Source organism: Phaethon aethereus (assembly GCF_964289735.1).
Source record: "Phaethon aethereus genome assembly, chromosome: 8".
Lineage (NCBI taxonomy): Eukaryota > Metazoa > Chordata > Aves > Phaethontiformes > Phaethontidae > Phaethon > Phaethon aethereus.
In genome coordinates, this window is record NC_138584.1 from 802447 (window position 1) to 814816 (window position 12370).

Genomic DNA, 12370 nt, shown 5'->3' on the forward strand with positions numbered 1-12370 from the left:
TACCCAAAAAACTTCATAAACATACAAACAGAGTTGGTTGCATTCCCCCATCTGTTCTCAGATTTTTAAATTGTTTGTTTGTTTTTAAAGGGATATATAACTATTACTTATTATTTTGAGTAGTAGTGTTTTGCATAAAAGTCCACCATCTTAGAGACATTAAGGTTTCTAACACTTGTGGAGTGATGAAGATAGTGTTTTCTGATAAGTTGCTTATGACTTTCCTTTGAAAGGACATATCTGACAATTACAATCTTAAATTCTTATTTCATCATTTGGGGAAGTTACAGCCGGGAGAATCCCACGTCAGCATAGAGGATTCCCATCTTTCCATGGAGAGCTGGGACGTTTCAACATTGTCACGGAATTCTAGTGAGCATAAAAACCTAAGGTCTTCAGTGAGATCCTGGTCTTCTGCATTTCCACTGTCAGAAGGAGATCTGTGTGTGAAGCAAAGAGAAAGAGGGAACGATGGAGCCAAGAATGTGCTCATTTCTGTGATGCCGATAGAAATTGCAAGGGCATTGTTCCAGGTGTAACAGAGGAGAGGGCATCTCAGACCAAGGCCACAGCACCTCCCAGACTTGCATAATATAGAGAAATATTAAAAAAACCCAACCATGATGTTATTAAAAATATCTGTACAATATCTGTACATTTAGTGTACAGTTATTTTATTTTGATTCTTGTGAGAACTGCAGGTATAGATGTGGCCCCAAAAAAGCTACTCATCATGTCTAACATCAAATTTATTTACTCTTACATAGAAAGTTGCTCCACTGGTGAACCAGTAGGCAGTGATCTACCTAGTAGCTACATGCACTCTACTGCATGTTAGCTCATCTGTTTTGTACAGGACTCTCACCTCTTAGGAAAAAAAAAGGTGACATGGAGCGAGGTTACCACAGATTTCCTTTTTTTTTTTCTTGAGAAAATTTTATACTGTTCCCATTTTAGGAAGGATTTAAACTTATTGATTTGCTTTTTCTTGAACATTGCTGTTCACACATCTGGGTTGGCCCTATATTATTCTCTATATCTTAGTATACATGATTTATCAATTGATGTTCTGTAAGCAAGAGAGCTCAACCCACAAATCAAGCAGACACTTCAATTTGTATTATTCTAGGTACAGTAGCTTAATGAGTTCATAAACTACCCATATGCAGTTATATACCATTTCTGACGTTAAAAAAATTATTTACATGACAAAAGGAAGACCAAATTTTGTCAGTTTTGCCTACAAAAGGATGACAACAAAAAGACCACAGACTTCCTGCATTCTTGTTCATAGTTGAAGCTTGATGAAATTTGTGCAGTTGGCCACAATGTTTGTTTTACGCTTGCCAGTACTATATTCTCAGATGATGTAACTGCATGGATTTTACCAGTCTTCAGCGCCCTTTACATGTTCATGAAAGCTAGGACTTAGCTATGGTATTTCCAGATGATGCTGAGTCAAATTCACGTTGCATTAACGCCAAGGAGGACACAACAGATTTCTAACAAGGAAGAATTTAGCCCATTATGCTTCTTGAACTCAGTCTAACCTCAGATTTTAGAAGACGAAGGACTAAAAACTGACTTGCATCTGCAAGCGGTAGCCAGGTGAAACCCTGGGGATAACAGAAAGTAATTGTGCTGAGCACCCATACCTGATAATTGTCCTCTAAGCTTGCACTTTAAAGAGGCAGCATGTTGACACGACAGTTTTGTTTGAAGTGTCTTCTCTGCTTTAAAATCCACCATCTCTGTTACTTAACAGGTGTTCATTTATTCTTCAGTTCTCACATCGCACCCTGAAACCAGCAGGTGCTCTACCACAAATTTAATTCAGATTGTTCCTCCCTGGAGTTCTGTGATGGCTGTTGTAACTACAACTTTGCATGTTCCACATGCCTATAACAGTCTTTTTAAAATGTTTTCAGGGCATTTGCATTCATTAGAGAATTTGAGTATTTAAAATTTAGAGATATTTTTTCACACTGTAACCTTAGGAAAATTCCTTAGGCTTGAATTATGTAAATTATCTTTTAATAGGAAATACACATTTATATCCCTCAAACAACTTAAAAAAAAATCTTAGGCTTGATCTTTTCATGCTTCAGTTCCGTGTTTGTTAAATCGAGGCAAAAGTTTACTTCTCAAGGGTGTTACGAGAATTAATGCTATGGAGACTGATTCTACAATGACTGGACAATATAGACAAACGGGTAAGTATCAGTTAGAAATGCACACATTATTTTACTCTCCCTGAGGACTAGCTGTATATTTTTACTCTTTTGGAAAATATCTTCATCTCTCTTTAAACCAAAGAGATTATTTTCTTCTGTAACTACACAGGTTCTCTAAAGGTGTTTTGCCGGTTGTTAATTTATAACATGCCATGAGGTGTAGCATTAAGGCAAGCATAGAGCAGGGCTCTTCACCGTTCCTTTTCAAGTGCCCATTTATTCTAGTTTTAGGAAGATGCTACATATATGACGTAATTTGTTTTCCAATCCTAATATTATAATTTTAAATTCAAAAGGGACTCAATTAGTCATCATTACAGTTTAATGGCCTGAAACTCTTTAGTGTTAATAAGTATCTGAAAAAGTAGAGTCCTACCTCTTGTAATTTAAAACATAAGATGATTTTTTCAATAGAAAAGATAATTTGGGAAACATAAAACCTTATGTCTTAGCTAACAATTTTATAACAGCAGTAGGTATGAAAATTAAAATTCTCATTATGCCCTTTGTAGCTTCACATAGTGTAACAAAATTATGCCCAGGGTCTTCCTAGTCTATGAAAAGGATGATGGAGGGGAATGAGTACACTGTGCAATATGTTTTCCCCTGATTGGTGGGAAGAAAAGTGACAGAAATATTTATGGATTTTCGCTCTGCTGTGATGCAAAAGCCGGTCTGGCCTGTCTGGAAGTGACTGAAATATGTCTTCTTCATTCACACTGAGCTAACTTTTAACAGGAAATGGCAACCGAATGATCATCATGGCTTTTGTGGGCCAGGAGAACAATCTATTCCTTTCAGTTTTGCTTCAGGTCTGTGCATGCTTTTTCATATGAAGTTGTGAAGGTTACACAATAGTGTAACCTCACATACATGAACCGCAACCTGTGAAAGCAAAAAGCACCAATCTAGGAGGAAGATATTGAAAGCTATCCATGCAGCGTACACAGATCTGCAGGCTTTTTGCATGTAAGTGGTTGCTTGAGAGTGTAAATAAAACTTGGAGAGTTCTTTGCTGTAGACTGCTGGAATATCATTTCAAAAGGATTTATAAAATTAATGCAATCTGTGTTTTATGATCATAAACCACCGGGTGGTTGTAATCACTTAGGGTTACAACTCAGTGCTTTGGCATATGCTCAGCATGAAATATATGAATAGGGTCTTTTTTTTTTCAGTGACATTACTTACACATTTGTTGTTTGCAGAATCAGGTCCAAATCATGTTACAAACAATTACGTTTGTGCCTAAGAAGAAAATAAACCTTGACAATTTCTTGGGTTATATAGGCAGATTATTAAATTCTCAGACTGTAAATTCCTGTTGGTTCATATGAACTTCTGTGCTCTTCTGGAGGCAGTTAACTTCCTGCAGCTGATATGTTTATAATCTATACAAAAGACTCTTCAGAATGTCAATGTCTAGAGTATATGCACAGAGCATATTTGTTCAGCTACACCATTTCCATTTTAATGGACGGGTGGTACTGAGTTTGCAGTTGCAGAACCGTTCTATTGGAAGCATCCTTCATTTTGGGTACACTCACAAATTAAATTACTGATGATAAAGAAAAATGTCCTGCCAAGTGAAAAAAAATCAAAGCAAAGGGCACTGTAAAAATACGATAATGAGTGTTGTTTTGAGTGAATGTGAATTAAAAAATGTTTTTCCCTGTAAATTCATCAGCTGGAAAAATGAAAGCTCTCACATTAATATATTTTAATTAATTCTGTGCTGTTTTACCTTACACTGAAAACTAGAACTGTTTGTTTCCATATATTTAGGAATTTACATGACTTTTGTCATTTCTGTATTCCTGAGAACCTCATGATCTTGCATAGATGTTTTCACAAAATCTGAGCAGAATAAAGAATCATTATTCCATTTCACAGGTATGGGACTGAGGTATATAGAGAAACTGTGGCTTGTCTTCACTGAGTTCCTACATGAGGCTATTGATTTTTGATTGAGCATGCAAACAATTGTTTAGGCTCAATTTAAACAGTGTTTCATGGCTGATACACTGGCTGGAGTGAACTGGACTGTAAGTGAAATGCTGCTGTTAGGGATACTCAAAATTGCAGCAGGAGCTTGAATAACTCGGTGAACTCATCACTGTGGGTAACTCCAGTGTTATTCATCAACTCAGTCACTCCTTGTCCAGCTACTCTAGTTTGAACAGAATAACGTGAGTCTGTTAATTACGTTTGTAGTGAAGACAAGCCATTAAGTGACTTTTCCAAGGCCATAAAAAGAGAAAGCAATCTGGGTCTTGTGAATCTCATCTGTTTTCTTGCCAATACCTGAACTGTGACCTTATGCATAGACGTTACTGAATGATTTTGTACTGATGCTAACAGGCAATAATTCTTGTGTTGCATATTTTTCATTGATGACTAGCGTTATTGGGAAAAAACCCAACAGTCCCTCCCCTGACAATTTGTGAAGGTTTCCCTTCAACAGTAAATATTATCACTGATGATGTTAATGAAGACATTAGTTTCACAGCATTTGAAGTACTGAAACACTCCGCTGTTAACTAGCCTAGTGGGGTTTATGCTAATGTAAAATGTAATAAAGTAGAGACCACTATCTCTTTAAGCTGAAAGAAAGGAAACTTGTTTCTACATCCAAGGGATGCCTAGTGTGTGCTTATCTAATTGACTGTGTATTTTGTCTAGGTGTTGAGGGAAAGCTAAGAGAATGAAGGCCCTAAGTCCCCAGTGGAAGCATGATATGGCGATGCAGTGCTGGTGCTGAATTGTTCTCTCTGATGGCTCTATGGGAGTGGATAGCACTGAGTCTTCATTGCTGGGTTTTAGCAGTTGCTGCTGTTTCGGATCAGCATGCCACAAGCCCCTTCGACTGGCTCCTGTCTGATAAGGGACCCTTCCATCGCTCACAGGAATACACAGATTTTGTGGACAGAAGTCGACAGGGATTTAGCACAAGATACAAGATTTACAGGTATGAAGCAAAGGGAAAGCAATTACAGAAATATCATCCTTAGAAGTTGTAAATTATCAACAAGGGTTTCCTTAAGGGAAAGTTTCAGATGTGGGAACAAATCCATAGACCCAAAATTCATTGCTGAAATATATTCAAGGCCGTATATACACTGTGTACTATGGAAATGCCTGCTTGTGTTGTATCTATTTTGTTTAAAGAACTTTTGGTAATTGATTATGTTGCTTTGGAAAATGTTTACTACCTACCACTACTCTGCCCCAGTGACAAAAATATCCTAAGGTATTCAAACATCATCTTTGATTGCAGTGGTCTAACACGAAATGCTCTTGAACGTGCAGCAAGGTTCAGTTTTCACTGTGACTCACCAAGACATAAGCTGAGACTTTAACAATGAAATTGTGGCTCCATAGATCCTGCTGGCAAAGCATGGACTTCATTGTACAAGTCAGGGCATTTCCAAAGTGGCTCAACAAGTTCCATGCTAGTTTATACCAGCATTTTGAGAAGCAATTTTCTCATCCTTGAGAGAATAATGTGGCAATAAGAGCCACTGTGAGTTTTCACAGAAGTTGCAGGCTCTTGGTCCATCACAAAACTCTGCATTTGGCTGTCCTGATTCAGACCGAAAAAAGAAAAAAAAAAAAAACAGGGGAAAATTTCAAAAGCGTGAGGCTGGTTGAGAAATTGTGCCTTGCTGTAGAATTGCTTTCATGATACATTTGTAACCTGTTTCCACTCTTTTGAGACAGCACTGTTGAAATATCTTCTTAATCATTTGCAAGAGGTGTAATGCAGTAGCACCAAATAGGTTTATCAAGGACATGGGAATGAAAAGGGGAGTTCAGTTTCATAGTAGTGACTTAATGGAAAATAGAAAGAAGGGGAGAAATGAGGGACCATGAGAGATTAAGGACTGAGAAAACACATGAGAGAGATATTTTTTCACTTCTTATTGTTATAGACCCCTCCTGGCAGCAAAGAGAAAGGAGTGGCAGCAGGGCAATACAGGACAGATTGCTAATTTCCCTAATAACTTTCCAACCTATAAAGACAGAGCATTTTGGTATGGAAAGACACACGCTGATTTCATTTAAAACCATTAAACTGTTTGTGCATATTTCATACCTATTTTGAACTATTATTCCCTAGTGGTATCCAGCTCTTTAGAAGAAGATCAGAGTGATAGATGCCTATATGAGTGTTATATTTAGTTCAATGTCCAGTGGCCTGTGGCAAAACTGCTGGTCTCAGTCTGTAAAGATTTTACTTTTAAAGAACTTGCTTTATTTTCCTTTCCTAAATATATGCAGTAGAGGGCACTCTGTTGCAGGTCAATTTTGTAGAGAGCTCATTTGCCATATATAAAGAAATTAAGCACATTTTGAAAATAAAGTGTGATTTGGAAATACGCTTGATGAAGTGGCTTGTCTTAACAGAACAGGATTGCCCAATATTTACTGCATTTTAAAAGCCAGCTGTCAGGACCAATAATGTAAAGCCAATAATGCAGAGACTGAGGCAGCATATTTTATTCCTATTATTCTGTATTAGTCAACACTGAACCAAAATTATCTTGCTAAAAACATGAAAGATGGAATTGTATCTCATTTCAGCTCTTTCAATCAGGTCTTTAAGAAAATTTCTCATCTCAGCCATCATTTTTGTAGATCCGTAATCATATCTGTAATATTTATTTGGGTTTGTACATAGGTTTCAACAAAGACTTTAATTTACACAATCCCACAGAAAGTGTTCCTTGTGTTTATTTCTATCCTCTGCCTATTCCCTTCAAGAAATGAGCTGGGAAGTCAAAAGAGGCACAAGCTGCCCGAATCAAAAGAAAAGCTGCATTTTTTTATTTAGTCCTGCAAATACAAACCTTACTGTAAAGTTTCCTTGTAAAATATGGTCCCATTAGCAAGCAGCGCAGAACATGGTGACCTGGTTATGAACCACACACTGTAAATTTAATCCCTGTTACTTTTCTATGAGCTTTCCCAGGCTGAAGATCTGGAGTCCAGTTGGTCTGTTCATTCCCTCACCTATCTTTTACCTAATGAAAATGATCCCTCAGGGACACAGTCCTGATGCGAATGGAGAGGTAAGGAAGGGGAACACCCAAGCCTGCACTGAGTCAGCTGAATCATACTAACAAGAATGAAAGGTGCCACTGCGAACAGTGCTAACAGGATGACCTCCTTTCCCTTTGCTCTCCACATTAGCCCTTAAAGCCCACACCTGAGACCTGACATTTTAAGAGTAAAGGGAAGAAAAGTCATCTCCCTTCTTTTTAACATCCATGCCAAGTGAGACAGCGAGCGACTGCGTGGTGCTTAGTTGCCGGCTGAGGCTAAACCACGACAGTCAGTAAATGACTGAAGACCTTTTTTGTTTTGGTTTGGTTTTTTTAATGCCACAAATGCAGCAAGTAGCTGCAGACTACCTAAAGGTGTACCTCTCTTTTGGGGAAGGAGCTGGCTCTGAAAGAACTGATGGGACAGCGACAAGTAACAGATCCCTTTCCCTGTCTCCAGAGCAATGGATCCAAGCCATACACAGAAGATGACCCATTGTACATCTTTGCCAAAACCTAACAAGTACCGCTGCCCACGGGAACTAGTTCAGTACGACCAACCTAACACTGGGACTAGGTGTTTACAGTTAACAGGAATTAAATGGTCTCAATAGAAATAACATAAAAACAGCAGTGAGTTGCACATACCGCATGTAGTACTTTAATAGGTGTTGGAGGAGATTTCAGCAGGAGACTGCTGTATGACTTTTGTTTTCCAGCAATTATGCAGTGACTAGAATGATATTTTGATTCCCATTATTGTTTCCCCTCCTTTTGCAGTCTCAGGAGTGGCAATAATGGTGTAGAAAAAAATAAAAAATTAAATCATTAACTTCCCCAATTTTTTAAAATTTCAAAATAGCATTCCCTATTATAATCAAGAACATATTAAAAAGCAGAGTATACAAATTATTCTGCTTTCGGTTAAATTCGGTGATGCATATTTATGTAAATACTAAAGTGGCAGAGATGAAAGCACCATTGTTTGGCACTGATCTGAATGGCATCAAGGTCATGCGCTACAGGCCCATGAAAGATATAGAATGATTAAAATCAAGATAATAGGACAGAGAACTGGGAAAGCACATATTAAAGAGAACAACAAAGAATGTTAAAATGAAGATTACTTGAAACTTGATGGAAACATTGTCATTATTTCCCAGCTATTGAGTACAACAATGTTGTGCTAATTGTTTTATTCCTGTCTTTTTCATGACAGGAGACAGACTGATTTTAAAGTTTAGTTTCACCTAGACATATATGGCAATTGCTTTCCATGATGTCCAGTAACCTTTACTTTTTCAGTTCTTAAAATATATAAACTATTTGCATTTAAAATAGATGGAGTCCAAGTTTTAGACTAAAACACTTGAGAAAAAATTATCACTATATGGGATCTGTGTTAGCTTTTCTATTTTCCCCCAACTGTTTGTACGCTGATGAGGCAAAAAACAGCTGCTTTGCATCCACACTCCCTGGTCACTGTAAACAGGTCTTCGTCTGATCATGAATCTGCTATAAATTGTAGAGATGAAGCCAAAGGTTGACACTGAAGAGTACGCTTATTAACTGAGCCCAATTTCTTATGAGGAGTCTTAACTTAGGTATAACATAATTTTTAAAGACAAAAGTTACAGTTTGCCTTATCTCCCTATCTAGCCTCAGAACATAAAACAACCATGTGATAAAACCAACTGATGCATAAATTATGGGAAAGTAGCAGTAGAAAATTCTACTGACACCCGTATTTTATATACCTACCCAACACATTAAAGATCGGTTGCGTCCGTGGGCAAACAAGCCAATTCTGCAGTGTGCTTAGCTCCCCAAGGAGAGGGGCTTCCGCCATGACAAGATAGAGCTGCAACAGACAAGCAGATATGTAATAATGCTTTAATCAGCTATTGCAGAACACTAAATAATTGCAGTCGATGTTACCAACGCTGTTATAAGTTGGGAGTGGTGGGCTGGTTATGTTGATTATGTGGCAGTGTGGTATTCCCTATAATTCTTCGAAGGAAATGTCCTCCTGCAGGAAATTTAATAATTGCCACAATTTTTGATGGCATTCATTGCCACTGATCTATGAGGAGAAATGCCAGGAAGGCACCTGGGTGGCTGCTGAAAACCTCTAACATAGTGGGAATGCTGTGTCAATATTTTATGGAAGGTGACTCCTGTAGTTAATATCAGTAAATATTTTGGCAAGGAAAACTGAGTTTATAATTTGTTATTTAATACACAATGGGAGTACTGTGCCTCTTATGTAAATCAGCTATGCAGACAAAGGAATTTAAATCCAAACAGAATGAGATGAGAGGTTACCAGGATGGAAAGAGTGATTGAGAAATTATGCAAAGAACTTACATTGTATCAGAAGAGGTAATTTCTACGGAGATAGGGAAGTATTCATGCTATCAAATAAGGTCCCGAGGAAATCTCCTCAGGGATGTTGAGTAGTTTTGTTCAAGCAAAATGATTTAAAATCTGAAACAGATGTGAAAAATCAGGGGAAGGAAGAGACTAGCTTTTTCTTTTAAGGCAGAAATGTCTGGCACATTTAGGAAAAAAAGAAAAAAGCTGAAAGAGGATACAATTCCCGTCAATACACACACTACAAAATGAGATGAACTATTTAAACCAAAAGCCATCACTGTCATAAAACTAAATTGGTATAAAACGGCTATGAATAAATTTAGGCTGGCAATTTAAAAAATGTTTCTAAACATTAGAATAAAATAGTTGTGGGACACATTAAGTTACAAAACCTTACCAATCCTCTGAACAGCGGGAAAGGGTTATAAGGTGCAGCACTTATGACGGTGGACTAGGTTTTAGTAACCACTGAAATCCCTTTCAGGTAAGTAACCCTAACAAGTGTAGAATACTACTCTGCAAAAGGAAAAAAAAAGAATCTTCTAAAGACCTGAGTAGCTCCATGCAGCATTGTATTCATGTGGTTTAAGAAGTATTCTTTTAGAAGTTGTTTTAAAAGGGATTGTGTTTGTTCATGAACAATTAAAAAAATGATTAGAAAATAATGCTATCAAATTAAAGATTATTTTATGTTAGGTTATAATGGGTTCCTCTCATACGGTCCGAATCCTCTGGTAACTGAACCTATAGGGTAAAGTTAGCAAGACTGATGACTGTAGTAGAACACTCACGGATATGTTTTAATACTTGTGTGTGAAGTTAAGTAGAGCCAACATTAAAGTCAGCTGTGGTTTTTGTTCCCCATCAACATATTTTAGCCCACAGCTATCACTAGACTCCTTTACACTTGTATACTCCTGACAGACAGTGTTAAAAAACTGAGGGGTTCAGTTTTGGATGTACACATCAACATGCCCTGACGTGCAATTTTCATCCCAGTGTACGGCCTTGAAATGACAGTCTTGTGTTCTTCCCGAGCTTGCTTTGAACTGCTGTTTTAGGAATTTTAAGGCATTGAGAAGGATTAACAAAATGTTTTCAACAATTTCTTCCAGCACAAATGTTTAGTAAACTGGGGGGCTGATAAGAGATGTCTGCCATCGTACCTTTCAAAAGTCTAAGGAAACAATGATATTGCACTTCTTGGTGCTGTTATTTCCTATACATTTGCTCACAGTCTAGAAGCCATCATCACTGACAATTTTTTGGAAGGGTCCATTTGGTACCAGAAACATGAGAGCTGTTGTCTTTTTTAAATAAGATTGTTTCTTCAGAAACTAAGACAGGAGCTCATTTCTCAGCCATGGACCTCAGTTCCCCTAACACAAAACATAGCATGCAAAACCCACAAAAGGGGAGGGAGGGAGCGGCAGAGGAGTGGAACAGGATATATCAAAGAAAGGAATGAGGTGAGTTAGTACTCTAGAAGTTGAGGAACGACTGTCATCAGCAAACTGTAACTCTAGTGGGTGACGGTGAGGTGGCTTTCAACAGGTAGCTTAGCAAGCTGGTCAGCCATTGCCCTCAACTCCAGAGCCTTTGCTTCCTTGGGAGTTGACTTGCATGCAGCGTCACTCGTGGGCAACTGAGAACTGGGATTACAAATGCACCAAAGAGCAAACGAGTTTGTCTTCCACAACTGCTGTATCAATAGGCAATGAATAGCAGGAACAGTTCCGTCTGCCTTTTCCAGAAATTCTCTGTATCAGTAAATTGCTTCTGGCCTGCACTGTAGTTGGTAAGCTTGCTTTAGGGAATTTTCCATTCAACCTGGTGGATAAAAGGTACAGTGATCAGATGGATCATCATTCTCAGAATGTTTACAAAGGGCTATACTGCTGAACGCACAAAATCCTTTTTTTAAATCCAGTGTCTCAGGGGCTGGAAACCGAGAATAGCAGCTCAAACAGAGTTTCTGGGATTGTGAATTGATAGATTTCCATTGGAAAAATAATATTTGTAGTCCAGTGCCCTCATTATTTTAGGCAGTATGGGTACCCAGAACAAAAAGATGCTGATTTTGGTCCTGAGGAATCAAAGAGCAATAGTTTCTTACAGTGGAAGAATAGTTTATTTTATATATATTTTTTTAAAAAGGACATTTTTTAAGAACATCTGGATCTGAAAAATATCAGTGAGTTTCATTTCTGATTATGATACACATTAACAACCTCTCTTAGTCTAGTTAGTTGGGCATAATAAGGACCTGACACAAGTTAACTGACTTTGGTGAAACTGCTTGCATAAGTCCATACCTGAGCAAAATAAAAGCTTAAACTGACTGTATGTCCAGGTCTAGCAACACTTGGATGATGTTCTCCAAAATCATCTAGTTTCCAGCTCCATTTGCCAAATGCAAATCTCCTTCACAGGAAAGCATTTTTGTTTTATTTTTAGGGCCTAAACTCATATGAGGTAGCGATGCTTTAAAATCAGCAATTCCTGTTCTCAAAATTATATTTGTTTCTTGATCTATTTATCCAGGGGATTCTCTGGAAGGTACGTGTTTGTAAAAAGGTGGAAAAAGAGGAACAGATATTTAATCTGAGAACCCATGTATACATAATAAAAACTTTAAAAAATGTTTTCAGATGAGTAACAACTGGAGCCTAGTTTAGTTTACCAGTGATTACAAGGGTTGACAAGTACATAGAA

At 37.7% G+C, this 12370-nt stretch overlaps 1 protein-coding gene across 2 annotated transcripts in view; it reads left to right on the top strand.

Annotated features, from left to right (window-relative positions):
* Positions 1-4966: 4966 nt before the first annotated feature.
* BRINP3 (BMP/retinoic acid inducible neural specific 3) overlaps positions 4967-12370 on the top strand; it is a gene marked incomplete at both ends in the record, with an annotated part of 207874 nt that continues 200470 nt past the window's right edge. Inside the window, one exon of one of the 2 annotated variants that reach the window (XM_082003025.1) lies at positions 4967-5202. In XM_082003025.1, coding sequence (XP_081859151.1) covers positions 4967-5202 — 236 coding nt within the window. The remainder of the gene's footprint in view (positions 5203-12370) is intronic. The other variant, XM_082003026.1, reaches the window with a different exon arrangement.